The sequence below is a fragment of the Tetrao urogallus genome (assembly GCF_951394365.1).
Source record: "Tetrao urogallus genome assembly, chromosome: 11".
NCBI lineage: Eukaryota > Metazoa > Chordata > Aves > Galliformes > Phasianidae > Tetrao > Tetrao urogallus.
In genome coordinates, this window is record NC_136824.1 from 8,660,068 (window position 1) to 8,679,859 (window position 19,792).

Consider the following 19,792-nt stretch of genomic DNA (forward strand, 5'->3'; position numbering starts at 1 on the left):
TACGTGACCAATGGATGGAAAACACTGAGCTGATGCAAATTCACTTTGACTTTGTAAATTTGTTTTAAAATGTCTAATGGGGTAACTTTGTAATGGAAGACTTTATACCAGATCAGCTTCTAACCTTGTCTGGCTCACTGTCAGCATCCTCCCACTGCAAGCATAAAGTTAATCTGAAAACATAAAGCTGCATAAACTTTGCATCATTCATCCTAGCTAATTTGACAGAAGTGTGATTGTGCAGCGTCTCTTGATTCAGATCAAATTTATGTTACCAGCTGAAAACTTGCATTGTGAACAGGCCCTTACTAATGATAACAGCATTTGTGAAAATGCACCTTTGCCATTCCCCAGTGTTGGCTCACTCAAAGTCAAAAGCAAACTTTCTTCTGAAAAGAGAGAGAGAAAGAAAAACAAATTAAATTTACAGCACAAAAATTTCCTATTTTTGTGCCATTTAGAGCACTGATCTGGTAGGAAATTTCTCCAAGAACAAGCAGCTTTCCGAGGGCAGTGCTAGTGGCTCTCATGCAGTCACTAGATTGCAGTGACTTCTCTATAAAAGGTCTTTTCCCTATCTCTACCAGACACTTGGTTTTTCCTCTGTACTGCTTTCTCAGCACACCTGCATTTTTGCCTATTTTGCTATGTCTTTTACATCTGTGCTTCTAAAGAAAGCCTCCCCCTTTTCCATTTGCATGAATAAGAGTCTTTCCAGACCGGTTTCTACTAGTAGGGTTTTTCCTCAAAATTAAACTATTTGAATTTAGAAAGTTTAGCAGCACTTGTACATAAGTACTAGCAGATGATCTGGAGCAAACGCTCATTTTCCTGAAATGCACACTGTACTGTGTTACTGGAACTTCTTGATTCAAAACCTTTGTTCCTCTTCACTGTCTTCCCTGTCTTTTCACTTTTCACATTACCTCTGCAATTGCTCAACACGCTCAGGTAACTGCTTGCTTTAAGGAAGCTCCACAGTCCATGATTATTTGTGCCTTGGCCTTCTCTCTCTGGCATTACTGGTCATTCGCTGCTGAACTCTCAAATTTCTGTTGTTTAAATAACATAGCAAAGGTGGCAAAATCCCTCCAACAATGTCTTTTGTCCTGCACACACACTCTACTCTGGTCTCTGAGGGCCGTAGCAGTATGCTGTTTACATCTCCAGTCTTAAATAAGAGCATTTTAGAAGGCTGTGTAATGGGCCGCAGCTCAGAACAAGTTTCTCTGAGCTGGCTCTTTACATCTTCTCCGTCTCGCTCAATCAAGATTAGCACCAACACCTTGCAGGGTAACACAACCCAAACCAAAACTGTCACATCCAACCACCCTTTCACCCTTGGGCATCCCTACTGAGAAACTGCTGTTTCCAAAGCTCCTCCTCAATATGCAAAGCAAGTCAAGCTTATTCTTCCTTCTCTAGGAGATATCTGCAGGCACATCATCCCCTCCTGGATCAAGGGTAGAGACACAGCTCACATATCACCCACCTGCCAGAACACAGATGGGGTGGCTATGTGAAGTGTAAGTCTTTGCACAGACAGCTTGAGCTGGGCTTTAGGACAGCACTGGACATGGCATTTCCAGACCCCGGAGAAAATTCCTCTCCTTTGATTTTTCTTCTCTCATTTCCCAAGGCTCTCAGCTACAGCAGCCAGACCCCTCCAGCCCTAAAGTCTAATAGGCCCTATCGTAATGTTATTCTTATTTCTTTATTTAAGAGAGTCATAAGTAGTAAAAAATAAAAAATAAAAAATGAGACAGGTGTATAAATACAACAGTTGAAAATATACTAGCCTTTGTAAACATTCCCACAGCAATAAGAAAAATTATGTTACTCAGTCAGGTCTGCAAATGGAAAAGTTTTGCTATATTTCAGCAAGTCAATCAGGTGAAAACAGGGTCTGGAGTCTTCAGCTTTAGAGGCTTTAACTTAGAAAAGCAGAAAAGATCATCCAAAAAACAAAAACAAAAAAACCTGATTCATAAAAATGGGTGGGGAACATTTTCTACCAGAGGTGAGTCCTGTACCATTACCACGGCTCCCCATACTGATACATAAGAACAAAAAAAGCAAGGCAACACAAAAAAAAAACATTACTGACGTTTTCAAAGTCCAAGCATATACCTAAAGGTAGTGAAAAGGAAATGAAAAAAATAATTAGGTTTTTAACGAGTGCATCAATGTAAGAGAGACCTGGCAGAGCCTAATCAAAAGAAGATATGCTGGGAGGCAGCTTGGTTACTACAGCAGAACCAAAATATCCAATAATGTGTTAAAACAAAATCTTACATGCACTAGCAAGACCAAAGCCAGATTCAGAGCAAGCAGGGGAAAAACCATAAAAAAAAATAATGTAAATAGTGATGTATCACAGTGAAGAGAGACAAAAAGGATCTGGAGGAGCTCCTTCAAAGGGTACAAATGCACTCTCTTGCAGCTCTTGATACTGCATACAGAACCTTCACAACAGGAAAAGCATGTTTCTGACTGGTGACAACACACACTCCCCAAGCTATCAGCTACAGAGAACGTATCAGCTCTGTGAAAACTCATGCATGAGATCACAGAGGTAAAGAAGCATTTACTTGCCTGGTAGGCAGCAAACATACACGACAGTGAAGTCCTGAGTTCACTGAGGTCAGGAACAAAGCTCACGTTGACTCAGGCAGCTGAGGATTCACCAGGATTTTTAAAATGTTTCTGTGCACCAGGTCAAATCCTTACCATTTGTTCACATTTCCTCTGATGTAGCTTGCCTGTAAACTACCATGACCTAAGAGTTTAAAGGTAGGAGAAAGCTCAGATTAGAAAAAACAGGAGCTTTGTACATGACTGTCTGCTAAATATAAGTGTTACCTGTTAAAATTAAAAAAAAAGGTTAGCAATAGAAATAGAAATGCAACATGATAGTACAGCTAAAGTCAATAAATAGAGTCTGATAGTAAATATTAAAAACAACACAAGTTACTCAACTTTTTGATAACCCAGCATGCAAGATATGTTCATCTTGCACAAATCGCTATTCAATTTTTAAGACATACAGAAAAGCCTCTCTGGAACACTGCAGATGTTGCTGTGCTGCTGACATCAGAAAAGCAATCTTAGAGTGGTGGGTATATCTTCTCCTACAACATGGTGTAGCTATTCAGCCACAGGAATTCAGTTTTATGGAATTCAGTCAGCTCTAGCAAGAAGAAATAGTAACACATTACACAAAGTTCTGATAAACTAACAAATCAGAATGCTGCATCGCTCTAGCTGCCATCAGTCCAGTCACTGTATTCTTACTGTCACTGTATTTATGTCCTTACACAGAGAAGTTATTGTTGAATGCCAAGGATTAGCCATGCTTGCTAATTTCACAACATCTTCACACTTCTAGTAAGCTCTCCAATGCAGAATTGTAAGCATAATTTAATCGAAGTTAACTTATCTTCCCAGCACCCTAATGCAGCACGCCAAGTTATTTCCCAGTTCAATCAGTGAGAAGCAGCGATTTACTCACACCATGTGGCACAGCTGCAAGCCCAGCTTAACTCTGTCCTCTGCGTGTCCCGCAAGAGCGTAGCAAATGTTTTTGCTCAGTATGATGTTCTTAGAAACACTGGAAATGGCTGAAGGATAATTTTTTTTGGCTCAGTTACCCCATTAATTCATTCAAACACTTTGAGCTGTCTGCTTCTCCAAGAATGGCTGACCCATCTGTTGAAAGTGGACAAAAATGGTGCCCTTCACCGCCCTGAAGAAATGCCACACATCTCAGTATTTCTGATTGCTTGACATTATGGAAGTAAGACATTTTTGTCATAGAGAGCACAGTGGCATCCCTCATCAAAGATGCTATTCAAGCCACGGAGCTAAGGTGGCCAGATTCAACTGTCATTTACAACAGTTTGGAGCTAGAAATAACTAGTGAGAATTATCACCAGTGAAAATTTGCTGTACTTTCAGAGATTCCCCCTCAGAAGACACTGACAAAACAGGTCTGCATTTCTCTTAAATACACAGACTTCAGATACGAGCAATTACAGTAATGTCAGCAGTGTGAATTGTGATTTATGCTTGCCAGAGATCAAAATTAGATCTAGTTCACTTCTAAGGAGAAAAAAAAGAAATTTAGCAGTAAAGCATAAGAGGCCAGTTCCACTCTCACAAAACACAGGTTTTACAAATCTGTTTATCAGTGAAAAGCATAAGTGCTGTGCTTTTAGGGTGCTAACTGGAAGATTCACCAGTTTTTCTGGTTTGCTGTCATTTTACCGCCACTGCTTCAATAGTTATCTTAGCCTCAGATGTCAAGTCTTTCTGAGCCTCTTGGCTAGTTTCCTGAAGTTTGCTGTATGATTTTTGCAAATGCATTGGCATTCCAACCTACAACGTAACTACCTTCCGATACCGACACAGAGATCTCAGGTTTACCAAGTTTTGATGTTTGCAGAAAATTATGCCTTAGATAGTAAACTGATATTAACTGCATATTTCTCCACAGCAGTACAATAATCATCCCTCAAATAATCATCTGTCAAATTCTAGAGTGTTTTAAAACTCTGAGTCATGTAAAAACACATGGCTCAGCAAGAGCAGAGGAGATTACAGAGGGCATCTTTAGTACGAGTTGATCCCAAAACTACAGGAAGTGCAGTAATGTCAGGGAAATGGCTGTTAACAATTGGCAAGACATAGGCTATCTGCAATCCTATCACTGCAAGTATGCCACCTCTCTGACCACAGCAGAAAGGATGGGTGTCTTAACTTTTTCCATAGGCCTGGAAGATTCCTCTAAATGGACTGGGACGGCAGTACTAGAGACATACCCTGCAGGGTCCAGGAGATGCAGAGAGCTGCTCTGCAGAACCAAGACAGTGGCTGCCAGGTGTGCTCAGGTTGCAATGAAGAGGTGCAGGGGAAAAGCTGTGCAGACTGTGAGCAACGGATCTGGGTCTCGATGGACTGGAGACAGAGATCACTGGTGTGGCTTTGACTCTAATACCTGACACAGAGCTCACCTCACAGTCAAGCAGTGGCTGGGAGAGGACAGACTCTGGTAATTCCTACTAAAGAGCTTCACCCTTACAAGCTGAACAAAGACTTGGTTTTCCTCCCTCTCAACTTCTGGATAGAGCAAGCTAGAAATGAAAACGAACACTATGACGTTTAAGTGTAACCTGATGCATTTTGGATTGACAAAAGTTCCAAGCAAGTCAATGGGATTGATACATTGAAACCTTAAACTTGGTTATGATTTTTTCATGCAAAAAGAGGTTAGACTTTTTTCCCTCTTCAAGTTGTAAAGTAAGGGATATTCACTGATATTACTGTTGATTTAGGGGGAGCTGATTAAATCAGTATGGATCACAGGATAGAGACAACTGTGTTATCACTATAATTAAGAGCTCTACTGTAAAGGTAAACCTCTGTCAGCTGAAAATGGGTCTTTGCAATTTGGGGTTTGGAATTGAGACATTTTCCTTCTAGAAAGAAAATAGAATAAATGGCATTTTGGTACTTTCACATCTTCTTTTTTGCTCTCTACTTAGAAAAGTAACAACCAGCATCTTAAAAAACTAATTTTACCAGCATTTAGCCTTGAATACATGCCAGTGGTAGTTGATACTTTAAAAGACAGAAAACTTTTTAAAAGGCAATAATGCATAAAGAGAAATGCATACAAAGAAAGAGGATCTTAAACAGTACTAAAAATAAATGTAGCTTAAAAAGATCCCTTAAAAACAGCTGTTGACGTTAGAGATTTAATTAAAATGTAATTAGTTATACATTCTCCTTTGAAATGAACAAGCATATTACAGCTTTCATCTACAATGAATTCCCTTTTACATTCATACCTTGCTTTTGCCTGTAAAAAAGGCAAGGTTTTACAGGAAGTGCTATAAAGATAGGATAGTTCTACCTAAAATTTTACAATCAAAGAAAACATAAAATGATTTTTTTACATACTGGTACAGCACCACATTCATTGTGCATTCAGTGTTCGTGAGGTACTTCACAAGTGTTCCTAAATGCACAAAACAATAGAGGAAAAGATAGAGACAAATGGATGAGGGATGGTGCTCTCCATAAATAAGCACTTTAGTGTCTGGAGAAGGATTCTGCAATAGGTGACTAAAAACTAAATCAGTTTGACTCCTCGCATGTCATTTACCTGACAGAGAAATGCACCATGGGCACTCACCACACGTGGATTTGTACAGGCAACGTGCAGCCAATGGCTTTCCCTGGGGCTAACACTTTAAGGAGGAACATTGACCTGGTTTTCTATGGAAACTACATGGAGGTTTTCCGTTCCACCATGGAACTGCAGCCTCGATCATTGCCATCAAACTCCACATTAGACATTCATGCAGCATTAGACATCCCATAGCTGCCAAGGGCCACACAATGAGACATTGTCTGACCTAAAAGTCACATAATTAGGCTTATGGGAATGACACCAGTAAATGGTGAATTAAGCATATCCTAATTTTGCACAGACCTATTGCCTATTTGACTACCAGTCAGCTGGGGAAGAAGCAAAGTCTGCTATTAGCAACAATTTGACTTGAAAAATCTGAGTTGGAGAAAAAAGTGCAGCCTCATAACTGATACACACTCACAGACAATGAGGGGACCCCGCTTTTAATTACATTTTTATTTTTGCAGAGTGGGTGACCCTAGAAGCCAGCTCTTTAGTGAGATGTCTTGTTTTCCTATGATGGCTCAGTATTGGTCCAACATCCATTGTAATGCCCAATACCAAAACACTTTTGAGGTAGCAGTAGCAGAATGAATATAGAGCTTATGGCTGAGAAAGAAGTGTGAAATTCCTCTTATTAGCAGCACTGCACATTTGTGCACACACTCTCCCTTCAGAAGGCTGACTTTCTGCAGAGCCAAGGAAGGGCTTTCCAACAACCATGTGACTTCAAAGACTGAGGACATTTTCTGCTGAAGTGGGTTTTTAATTCAAATTAGTCATAGAAAGTTACATTTTTGTGGCCTGAAAACATACTCATCTGCGTCAAACATGAAGCAGTTTCATAATTGCATGTGATTGAAATATATTTTTTAAAGAAATGACATAAGGAAAAAGAAATCAGAGTGTCTGTGGGGCTTTAAACCTCCTTCTTGCATCTGTGCAACAACCACAAAGAATTCCATAAAAATAGCTTGTAACTAATATTTTCAACAACAAAAAGTGTCATTCAGAAATCAGCGTGATTGGTCTCTGAAAAGAAACACAGGCACCAATTGAATTCACCTGTGTAACAATCAGAAAGGTCAGTGTGGTGGAAGGGCAATACAGGAGCACAGTAGCAAAATACAAACGGAATGGTGTTACAAAGGAAAAGTACTCATCTGTCTCTGAAGATCTAGGCTCACAGGGAAAACTCCACGAGGGAAAGATCTCCAACCAGAGATCCTTCCCCAGGAGCAATCAGCCCTTCAGTGAGGTACAAGAGAGGCGCAGCCAGGCTGCACCCCTTCCACTCACACAGCTGAATTGCCTTCACCTGTGCTCCCAGGGCTGACCGGGTTCTTTCCCCAGCTGCTCAATCACCTTCAGTTCAGGCTGTGACTCAACAGTTTCCGTACAACCTGATTGTCAACTGCAGTTTCAACATTAGGAAAAACTGAGTATGGATTCCATATTCGTTAATTAAAACAAGGCTCATGCAAATTCTGCTGTTTCCAGCTATTTTTGCCATTTTAAAATACATTGCCTAAGACCTGCACAGTTGTAGCCATATCATTATGCAACCAGCATCACAGGCGAAGAATAGATGTTATTAGGAACAATTTCACAACATCAATCCCCTTCCAGTTCTTTACCAAGAATTCATTCCTCTTTTTCTCCTCCATGCAGGAAAAGCTCTGTTCAGTAAGACCCACTCACATACATGGGGATTACTAGATCAGTGCTCTATGCTTTTGCACAATGCTATTTTCATGTCCATTTTTTTTTTTAAAGGCATTCAATTTTCGAGTATTAGTGATGTCATACCAATGAGACAAGAAAATTTCTATTCAAGTTGCTTTGCCATAGCTACAACAAAGACTATCAGGCCTCTATGTGTGTGGCACTGCAATCACATTTTTTCCCTTTGTTCAGCCCCCATACCTGTAAAAGCCATAAAAAGGATTACACTTCTTTACACTTAATTGTCCCATTAATGTATTAAAGACAGAAAACTGAAAACAAACAAACCACAGCTTTCAAACATAATCCAGTTATGTGTTTGTTTGCTCTAGACCAATATGATTCCCACACGCTAGCTACTGTTAACTGATTAATTAGGAACTATCAATAATAATATTTTGTACTTACATCAGGATTTCCACCTCAGGATATTTCAATAATGTCAATTAATTAATTTTCACAATGCTGCCTTTAAGTAGGTGCCATTAGTTCCTTCGCAGATGAAAATACTGAAGCATATAAAAGATGAAATTAATTAGCTGAGATGATACAATGACTCTGCAGCAGAACTGAAGATCCTGAAAAGTACTTCTCCTTTTCTGACTCTAAAAGTGGCATGATTTACTTACCCTTTACAGCTAAGCAGTGGAAATGATTTCCAAATGTGTAACGGAAACTTTTGTGACTCTATCAAAAACACTATTTCTAGGTCGTGATCTCGGTGATATTTTCTTTTGATTAAAATAACTTCTACTTTTTAGTACAGCCATTCAAATATAAAGAACATCAAAACCAAATAAAATCTTCCTCTAGATCTATAACAAACTGGAGCATTGCTATTGCTTTATCAGGTTTAAATTAAGGCTCTTTTGCAGAGCGTGGAAGTGAATAAAACATAAAGACAAAGGACAAAACAAGAGAAGGCAGACTATTCAGCCATTCACAACAATCAAATTTACAAGGCAATCGCCATTCATGCTAATGTAAAGTGGGCCAGCAAATTCTACCTCATATGAAAGGCAGAAGAGCCCTTATACATGAGAGAGAGGAAAAAGCACTTACTATATTTTACCTCTGTCACAAGTGGAATATCAAAAACCTCTTCTTGCCCTCTATTTACAACTGACAAGGCCACTTCTTAGTGCTATCTTTTATAAAAGTCTGTAAATTTCTAGAGACAGCAAATCAATCATGTTTGTACTGATGAAGCTATATGGTGCATTTAGTACAAATGTATTTAATTGGCTGAATTTTTTTCACCAATGATCTATGTACTAGTGGAGGGCGATAACTAACTATAAAAGAAACAGAAATAATTTCCCTGACAAAACAAACAAACAAACAAACAAACACCCAAAAACACACATCAGTAATGGCGAGACAAATTAACTGAGCGCCTTTGATGAGATTCTGTCCATATAGAAGCCTTTTTTTGCCAAAGTTCCATTTATGGGGAAATCAAATTGTGATCAAGTGGCACTTCCAGTGGTTCCACAGAGACCAAAACTCTCTGTTCCGTTCTCTGGAATGCAGTCCAGTATGGATAGAAACAACTTCTGGTGCCATGGCTCCACCTGATGCTGCATAAGGCCACAAACGTGATGTGATTTGCTATTTGCCAAAACTACACAGATCTTTGACGATCAGTGCTACATTGTACTCACAATATGTATCTGTCTTTAAATCTATGTCATAGAATTGCACCTGAAACACATGTAGGGGTAGCATTAAATAATCCATATATCAAAAGCCTAAATGTTTTTGATGCAACTTCATCACTATATAACACATGCTGCTAGAATATAATTCCCTAAAACTAAGCCAGAAAAAGCTTTTTACATTTTAATCAATCATAGAAATTAGATGCAATCCAATTATTTTACATATCCAACTGTGAAATCTCATTAAAATCCTTAATATTGAGTAATAAAACTACAATAAAACTTTTTCTAGTTTTTTTTTTTCCAGTGAGTTTCCATTAACATTAAAATACTGAAAAAGAAAAAACTTCTTACTCCATATTTTCCTGGTGGATTTTAAGCTGCCATCAATGTACATAGGCATATACTGAACACATGGTCATATATACGTATGTGTACATTTGTATATACTTAGAAGAAAGAGAGGGAACATAGTAGCTACGAGTGTCTTCTCACACTGCTTACCACTGGATAGAGTGCTGGTCTACCTGCAAACCCAGCCTCTGACATTTGCCAGGTAGACAATCAGAACAAGTTAAATCAGAAATGCAAATGCTTATACAGCCTAAAACACCCTTTAACCACATTGAATTTGAAATACTCTTTGTTCTTTAATTAAATTATCTCTGCTAGAAAGACAAAGAGTACAGGAAACACAAATAAGCAGAGGCAGGGTGAATAATTGCTTTCTGCTATTTCTAGATTGATTAAATGCAATACGCACCAGCATCCTCTCCAATGGCAGAATTCCCATTCCTTTCACTGACAGCAAAGCTGTCATTTCAATTTCCAGAATGTCAAGGCAAGGAAAATGGAGGAGGGAAAGAAGAAAAAGGAAAAAAAAAAAAAAAAAAAAAAAAAAAAAGAGGGGTAAGGAGGGTGGGAGAGAACAGTAAGAAACATCAAACAAAAAGCAATCTAATTGAAGTACCTGACTGAACTAAATTCTTATTGCTAACTTTAAAGTTTGCTTCTAAATGTTATTTTCATTGATTTGCCAATATATATATATATCTAAAGAGTACACTTAGATCAAATTGATCATTATAATTTATTTGGCAACAAAATAATATATTAGAAAGACCTTTCTCCTAGTAAATGGCTCCAGCTTTGATGTCTGATTGTTATGCAAATTCTGTGGAGTACCAGATACGGACAGAGACATAATTAGGCTCAGGGTTTTGTATATAATAATTCTCACAACTGAAAACATATCCTTTTTTACAGTAATGATGTGTTTTTGCACTGGAAACCAAACCCGTACATTTGTGAGGACAGGAGAGCAGTGGGTGCAGCCTGCACCCCACAGCCCCCCATGGCTGCCCGGAGCCTGGGGGGCTGAAGCTCCCAGCCCAGCTTTCATCACCAACGCACAAACTCTTGGAAAACAAAGTGATCTTTGTTCTGGAAGACAAACATTGGCCGTATACATATATGTATTTCACAGCACTCAATTAGAAACTGAACTTTGCCCCTTTCTCAGGCTTTGAAATCCTCCTGCACCAAACACGGGCTTGTGCTCTCCGGTTGTGTGGGCACTCCTCACACACACCATATGGCCCCAGACCCTCAGATGAATTCTGCACTGATTTATGGCCCCTGCAATCTGAGGCACTGACCTGCAGCATAAATCTGGCCTGGGATGTGCACCGAGGGGCAGCACACGTGCGTAGCCTGTGCGTTGCTCCCATGCTGGCTCTGCTGAAGGGCACCGGTCACCATGGGCAAAAGGCAATGGATTTTACACACTGCGTTGCGTGGAAGCAACAAGAAGATGAAGGCAAAGGACACAGCACGTCAGAAAGGCCCTCAGAAATGGGCCCTGCCCAAGGCTGATGGTGGAGGAGCTGCAGGGGGGCACCGTTAGTGCCTGGCATGCCCTGTTGAGGGCAGGGCCTGAGGTGCTGACTGGCTCATCAGACACCGAAGCACGAGCAATGCAGACCAGTTCCTTTGCAGGTGGAACAGCTGCTGACAAGGAATGGGCACTGGCAGTTGTTGTAAGGCGCCACAGGAGTCCCAGCAGGCCATCTTCCCTCCTCAGAACAACACACAAAGAACAGGAGCAGCGCGGCCCAGCGGTGCCAGGAGGCTGAAAGAAGAGCTGGGGGCATGGGCGGAGAGGTCACTGGCTCCGTTTTAGCCACAGTTTAGTGATGAAAATAACAAGTCCTGCAGGATGAGCGCAGGCACCGAGGCTGGTGGCAGTTAACGAAGCAGGGAGCTAACATCAGCCATGCTGAACGAGGCCGCATTGCCCAGATCAGGGCCTCGGTGCCCACCCCACAGGGGCTGCTCCTCAGGGGCACAGCTGCTGCCCACACTCCTCTCAACCACTGCCATTAATGAATGCCACTGAGTCGCACGGAATTGTACATTAGGGGGAACAAAAAAGGAGAAGTATTTCGTTTTCACTTTTTGTTCACCTGTTCTTTACCTTTTGGTGTCACTGATCCTGGGAGATTAAGCAAAGTGATCAAATTCACTTTTTTATTTTTAACCATTTTCACAACCTTTCCCAGACACCAGCACGAGATGCTTACATTGAAACAAGAAGGGGATTGAGCACGTTTCCTAAATGTTCATCATTAAGAATATACACGCTTGGACTTAAACTTTCTGACCCCTTTGAAGTAAGAGATTTTGTCAAGGTCTTTCAATAGCCGTGCCACTTCTGCATTTAAGCACATCGTCTCTGCCACTGTCTGGACTCCATTCTACAGCATTGTATTTTCTGTTCACCATTCAAATGACAAGCTTCCCAAGACAAACGCGACACTTCAGTGAGGAATTTTAACTCTGTAACTCAGACGATGCCACAATCACAGCTAAATGAAAGAAGCAAAAATCAAATCAAATCAAACAAAGAGATCCCATCATCCCCTGCCGCATCCTCCCTCCTCCCCTTCCCACCCAACTAGCAGCTCTGGATTCCATAAAAGAGATCAGAGCGGAGCAGCTCTGGCATACACTGCTAAGCACAAAGTAAAACATATGAGATATGCTACAGTTTGGGTTTGGTTTGTTGTTTTCGCTCGCCCGCTGCAAAGTGCACCAGCACGTTCAAAAACAAAAGTTTAAAATGATCTAGCTGCCTTTCTGAAATCTGCTCTAACACGCTTTACCCAGCAAGTTCACTTACACACGTTGACTACACTCAGCACCAAAATGCTGCAGTGTTTGCCTGGTGGGTTTGTTGACACGTTAGTCAGAAAGCTTCTGTACTTCCTTTGCCCCTATACGAGTGTGGGCATCATCAAAAGCAAACAAACTTTACACAGCAATAAATTTTTTATTCAAATAAGCTTGTCAGCACCAATTATCTGAACCACAGCTGCCAAATACCAAGAAGCAATTTCAAGAACTCAGGGAAGACACAAAAGCCCTTGTTCTGCTCTAGGAAATACTCAGACTGGGATGAGATTCTGAAACCCTGTGGAAGGATGGAGCAGGACTGGCTGCATTCACAGCAGGACCGGCTCTATCAGCACATTACAACAAAGGACACACCCCTGCTCTGTGCTTTTAGACCACAAACCCAAGAAGCTGCAAGCTCTTCTTTCTTACATATACTCTATTTGCTAAATGTAGCAACACATATGAAACCAAGTATTTTTCACAACCACGATTCTTAAGAAACAGTATTTTAACACGTGGAATAACCTCAGGGATATGCCATATATATATATATATGCACAAATGAAATTATACCTTTTTTTTTTTTTTTTTTTTTTCCCTTAAAAACATGTTTTACAGTATTATCACAGGAAGGACCACCATGGAAGCCTTCACAAGCTGAAGAGTTCCAGCAACACGAACATGACACAGTTCACACTCAGAACACATCTCAGTGATACAAGTGGGCAACAAAAATTCCAGAAGAAACTCTCAGCGCATCAAATCAAATCACCACACAGCGTACTTTTTTTTTTCTGTAATATTTTATTTATATAGAAATACTTAAAAAAACATGAAGTAGCACCATTACTTAAGTTTTACTTTTATTATGTAGAACTTTAAATGTCAGAAAAATAAAACTCTTGATACAATTTCAAATCTTGTCTCAGCAAATATAATATTAGTATTTGACCATGAGGTTAAAGGCCCTTTATCATAAAATAAAATATACTTTGTTTTTAAACTTTGCTCAGTAAAGTACATTTAAGCTCAAGTAACGTCACCTACATATACATAAACAAGTGGTAAACAAATGTATTAAAATAGAAATACTAAAACTATAGTGGTGCAACAGAATTTTTGTAATTTCCACTGAATTCTATTTATACAAATGTTAGAAAGCTTCAACAGTTCCTTTTGACATATGTTTATACATTTCCATTTTTGTAATAATATAGAATAAAATATGCTTTATATCACTGAATAGAAAATATGCTGGGTGAAGCAGATTTAAAAGATTTTTTCTGAACCTATAAAATCTCCATCCCAACAGAATACTGTTCAAAGCATTACACATTTTATGGTTTGTAATTCCGTTCACAATTGTGTGATATTAAAATAATACAGTGTTCTTTGCCATAAGGCCATACTAAAATAAAAAAGATTTAACCCAGCTACAAAAAAGTTCACTGAACTTAAATTAAAATACTTGTAAACATCTTTGCAATATGAAATATAATTTTTCAAGTCAAAAAAGAATAAAATACTTCAATCTGTATTAATGCAATTTATCTTTAAAACCTTTAAACGTTTTAATATATATAAGAGATATGTTACAGTTTGTTTCATTTTTTTTTTCCTTTTTGTTTTTTAAACTTTGATAAAGCTGCAGTATCATGGTTTTCACAGGAACTTCTTGCCCTTTCAAGAACATTCAGAAAAGTATCCACCCATAGATTTAATTATTTTGTAATACGCATCCTAGAAACTACCAGCACGTTTTACTAAGAGTCCACACACCATTGTCATCATCATAAGCATCTCCTACTTTCATTTTTTTTCAACAGTTTTTGTTCTTTTTTTTTTTTTTTTTTTAAAAAAAAGGAAGATTTGGAAGCTTCGTATTAAAGTACAGTGTAAAAACTAGCCTAGCACTAGAATGGAGTCGCCCGTTATTATGTATAGCATGCACCGCACAGCACCCAGCCGGCCGCCGGGCTCAGGAGAAGATGCGGATGGCCTGGGTGACGGCGCTGTGGCACACGGGGCACTGCGGCTCCGTCTTCTCGCAGATGCGGTTGGCGCACTCCATGCAGAAGAGGTTGTGGCCGCAGGGCACCAGCGCCGCGATCACCTCGCTCTCGAAGCACACCGAGCAGTCGCGGCTGCCCTTCCGCCGCACGCCCGACGACGAGCAGGACGAGCTGGACGACGAGCTGGACGAGGAAGAGGAGGAAGCGGATGAATCGGAGGGCAGACCTGGCAGATGGCCGCCCAGCCCGTTGGCGTACAGCGGGTAGGAGGCGGCCAGCAGCCGCCCGCCCGGGTCGCTGCGCACCCGGCGTGCCAGCGGGTGCTCGGGCCCCGCCGCCGCCGCGCTGCCGTGCAGGGGCGGGGAGAGCCGTGCCGGGGGCGGAGCGCTGCCGCCCCGCCTCGGGCCGCTCACCAGCAGCGCCAGGTTGGCATTGGCGGGCGCAGCGCCCGGGAAGGCGGCGGCGGCAGGCGAGGGCGCGGGCGAGGGCGGTGCGGCTGCGGGGCCGCGCTCGAACTGCGGCCAGAGGAGGGCAGCCCCGGGCGGCGGGGCGGGTGCCAGGTCGAAGCCAGGTGGCGAGTCGAAGGGCAGCTCGGAGCAGCAGTCCGGGGAGGAAAGCACATCCCCACCGCCTCCGCTGTAGACGTAACCGTTGGCACTGTTGTTGTTGTTGTTGCCGTTGTGGGTGAAGCTGAGCGCCGGGCTCGGGGGGCTATAGTCGGCCAGGCGGGCCCCGCCGCCCCCCGTGCCACCCCCGAAGTAGGAGTCGGTGGACGCGCTGCCCAACGAGCTGGAGCTGTCGTTGCGGTAGTTGCAGAAGGGCTTGCGGCCCGGGGTGGGCGTGATGCTGGGCGGCGTGGGCTTGCTCCACAGGCTGCCTGTGCCATTCAGCTCGAAGCCAACATCCGTGCCGTTGGCGTGGAAGTCGTTCTCGTCCGTCAGCTCGATGATGCCGCCGGTTCGCATGGCGATGTGCGCCTCAATCTCCTCCCGTGCCCGGTCCACGTTCTCAGGCATGCCCGTCACCTCAAAGACCGGCTCCTTGTCCCGGCTGGGCGTCACAATGTAGGTGTGCGTCTGCTGCTGGATGCGCTTAATCGTGGCCCCTTTGGGCCCTACGACCAAGCCCACCACGCGATAAGGCACCCGCACCTGGATGGTGGTTTGGCCGGGCAGGTTGGGGGGGCCGGGGACGGTGCCATTCAGGGCTGTGTTCTTGTTCCGCGAGGCTCGGATCATAGAGAAGTGCTCGGCTGCCGAGATGATCTCCCTGCGGGCCATGGCCACATCTTCCTTTCTGCCCGTCACAACAAAGAGCGGCTCCTCCCCGCGCACCGGGGTCTTGATGTAGGTGTTGGTCTTCGCCCGCAGAGCTTTGATTTTACAACCTGGGAACGAGATGCGGGAGACGGAAGGCGAAGGGGAGGGGAAGGAAAAAGCGCGGGGGAGAACCGGTTACAACCCATTCTTTGGGTGCAGTTGGGGGAGGCGGGGGGGGGGGAACACACCCACCCGCAGCGCGCTGCCCCTGCCCGGGGCGATGCTGGCACCGCGTCCGGGAGCGACGTGCAACGCGACGGCAGCCACAGCCCTGGCAAGCACCCAGCGGCACCGCGGGCGGCAGCGGCACAGCTGCGGGCACTGCCCGGGAGCTGCCAGCGCGCAGCCCCGAGAGCGGCGGCAACAAAGGGCAGCGTGCAGGGAGGCGGCACGGCCGGAAAGATGAAATGCAGTGCGATGCAATGCGATGCGATGCAATGCGAGCAGCCCGTACAAAGCCGCTGCTTAGCCCGCGTTCCTGCTAAGCGCTTTCCTTTCGGAAAAATAAAATCGGTTCTGAGGAAGGTGAAGAGCAGCGGCCGCACCAAGTGAGCCACGCTCCCCTATGCGGATGCTGTATTGCAATCCCATTGTTCCACTTCCCCGCTCCGTTCCTCTTCCTTAAAAATAACCCCCGGTTTCCCACTTCGGGGGACGAAACCCGCGCCGGGGCTCGCCTTTGTCCTCGTTCCCTTTAGCAAACCCAACTCGTGTAGTCAGATTTCGCGTTCTGCCCCCATCTATCTTCTCCCGGCGCATCCCGGCGCCCGGCCGCGCTCTTTGTCCGCCGCTCACCCACCTTGCCTGCCAACGATCTCCGCGACGTGCTCCGAGCTGGGCACCGGCACGCACTCCGTCATATTCACGCTCTTTTTCCGAGGCTCGCTGTCGTAAATGGAGCCCGCCTCGTCGTTGTCCAGCCCCAGCAGGGAGAGCTGGTCCAGGGCGATCTGCAGGGCTCGCTGGTCATCCAGGGTCTCTCCCCCTCCGCCTCCTCCTCCTCCGCCGCCGCCGCCGCTGCCGTTCCGCTCCATGTCGGCGAAGAGCGAGCTGGGCATGGTCCGCGCCGCGCTGCAGCCGCCGCCTGCGCCGGGCTGGGGCGCGGGGCTCCGACACAAAGGCAGCCCGAGGCCAGCGGGAGCGCGGGGCGGGGGGCGGGCGGCTGCCGCAGCCGGCGGGCGGTCGCCTTTCGCTGGGATATTTTGTATCTTTCTTTTTTTGTTGTTGTTTTTCCTCCTCGCTCCGTGCAATCCGGTTTATAAGATGGTTTCGGGACCCCCCCCCACCGCACGGCTCCCCCCTCGAGGCTTTTTCTTTTTTTTTTTTTTTTTCTTTTTTTTTTCCCCTTTTTTCCTTTTTTTTTTTTTTTTTTTTTTTTTTTTTTTTTTTTTTTTTTTTGGCTGGGGGTGGGGTGGGGGGGCGGGCAGCGGATAGCGAGAGGAGCTCCGATCGCTTCCCCCCCTCGAGTTCCTCGCCGGCCACAATGCCAGGCGATGGCAGCGTTTCTTTAAGGAGCCCCTCCCAGGCTCCACTCCACTCACTCAGCGTTTTTTCCTCCTCTCCCCTCCTCTGTCTGAGGCACCGCCGCAGCCAGACGGCCCGGGAGAGGCGGAGGCAGCGGGCGGAGGGCGGGGGCGCGCCGGGCGCCGGCCGCTGTCAGCCCCGCGCCGCCGCCGCCGCCGCCGTCGCCGCGCGCTCCCATTGGCCGCGGGCTGCGGAGGGGGGAGGGAGCGCGGGGAGGGGCGGCGCCGGGCCCGCGCCGCTCTTTGTTGTCGCGCGGAACAATGCCGGGCCTCAGCCCGCCCCGCAGCAGCCGGGCCTGCCTCAGCAGCGCGCTGATCGGGGCCGGTTTATTCCGTCCTCCCCCTTTTTTTTTTTTTTTTTTTTTTTTTTTTTTTGTCTTTCCGCCCCCCCTCCTTTTATTCGACCGAGGGGGGTGTGTCGACTCACAGCGCTTTGTCTCCCCGTTAAGGAGCGGTGCCCGAACGGTCGCCCGAGAAGGAGGCAGCGCCCCGGCCACACCGCCGCCACAGCGCGGCCGCACTGCGCCTGCGCGCCCCTCCCCCCCGCCATGCGCACTGCGGGCCCGGTGCCCTCGGCGGAGCGGGGTGCCGCGCGCCCCTTTGTGGGGCTCCCCGAGGGAACTGGGGCGCCGCCGTGAGGGCGCGGGGCCGCCCCTGAGGGCTCTGCGGGAGCCGCGCGCTTCCCTCGGGCGCGGGCGGACGAAGGCGCCGAGCCGGGGGGGCGTGGCGGCCTCGAGCCTTCACCGGCCTTCACCGCTCGCCGGGCTTTGCTGCGGCGCTCAGCGGGGCGGCGGTACGGCGGTACGGCGATACAGCGGTGTGCCCGCCGACCTCCTCGCCGGCCCTGCTCGGTGCTGCACCGGTGGCACACGCTGCGCCCGGCCCCGCGGCTTCCAAAGAGGGAGGGGTTGAGAAGAACGCACCGCGCCGAGCTGCTCCGGCGCAATGTCACCAGCGCCTCGGAGCCGACAGACAACAAAGCACCCGCCGGGCCTTGCGCACCCACACCCGGGCGGGCAGAGCAGCTCTTAATGCAGGTTCCCTGACAAAAACCTTTCCGTGCGCTGCTGGAGGGACGTTGCGGCCACCGACCTCGTAAAAACACTGCCCTCACGTGTTGGGTTCCAGGTTTTCTCCAATACCTACCGCTAAAGAGCCCGTGTTCTCTGCGCCCTTGCCAACTATCATGGGCAGAAGTCTTCCTGCAGAGAAAACCAAACACCAAGTAACTGTTTTACTGTATCCAGGTGGATGGGGACAGGAGTTTACAAGTCCCCCCCCAGAGCTGCCCCACAAACAGCTAACGAGATGCAGGTACTCGTTTACATGCAGTGTTTATTGCCAATGACTGCTACTTCCTCAGGATGTTTGCATGCTTTGTAACAAAGCCCCAGCAGATTGTTTTCCATCAAGGGCATTTACTCTAGGGGTGTCCTTTCCCAACTGCTGAGGTCGTCCCCTCTGCTGAGGAAATTCTGTAGTTTCATATTTTAAAGATTTCCTACTTTGCACATTTACACTTCCAGCAGCGATGGTGTCTGTGTGGGAGAATGATCTATTACTTACAAAGGCTCAAGGAGCCTGAAACATGTTACTATTCTGAGCACTGAACATCTTTTTAAAACAAAAAGCAGATGGACGTAACCTTCAACGGCAATAGAGATAATGCTCCTTATTATTAAATAAAAATGATAACTCTGCTTCTCTAGAGTCCTTTTAACTCTGGGAACCCAGAATCTGACAGGATATCTGTACCCATTTAGCAGATGGAGCAGGACAGGACAGAAGTGAGGGGACTGTACCCTTGAGACAAAGGCACGTCAATATAAAGGATTGCTCTTGTTGACATCTAAGACACCAAAATGCAAAGATATGAGCAGAGCGGTTGGGACGTACTTGGATTTTACCCGTTCCTTGTTTTGTTTCATTCTCTTTTCTTCTCCCCCGCTTCCCCTCACATCTAAACCTGTGACTGGGTTTCTGTCCCAGTTCCCCATGACTGATGAGCAAAAGAAAAACAAGTTACCCTCACGTTTATGTTCCTCTCCAAAGAAAGCGTTATTCTCAAGCAAGATCCATACAGATCTAGCTTTATATTTTAATGTTAAGCTGGAAGCACTAATTAAAAATATCTAAAATTAAATTTAGCCCCTTCTGTAGAAGAAGCTTTCTGGGAAGG

The 19,792-nt window shown here is 45.3% G+C and overlaps 1 protein-coding gene across 1 annotated transcript; it reads right to left on the reverse strand.

The window, feature by feature from the left end:
• Window positions 1-14,737: 14,737 nt before the first annotated feature.
• Window positions 14,738-17,148, reverse strand: MEX3B (mex-3 RNA binding family member B; the record flags this gene model as incomplete). Its single annotated transcript, XM_079540893.1, has 2 exons — window positions 14,738-16,158; window positions 16,890-17,148. 2 exons carry the CDS (start codon window positions 17,146-17,148, stop codon window positions 14,738-14,740), a joined length of 1,680 nt encoding a protein of 559 aa, XP_079397019.1.
• Window positions 17,149-19,792: the final 2,644 nt, after the last annotated feature.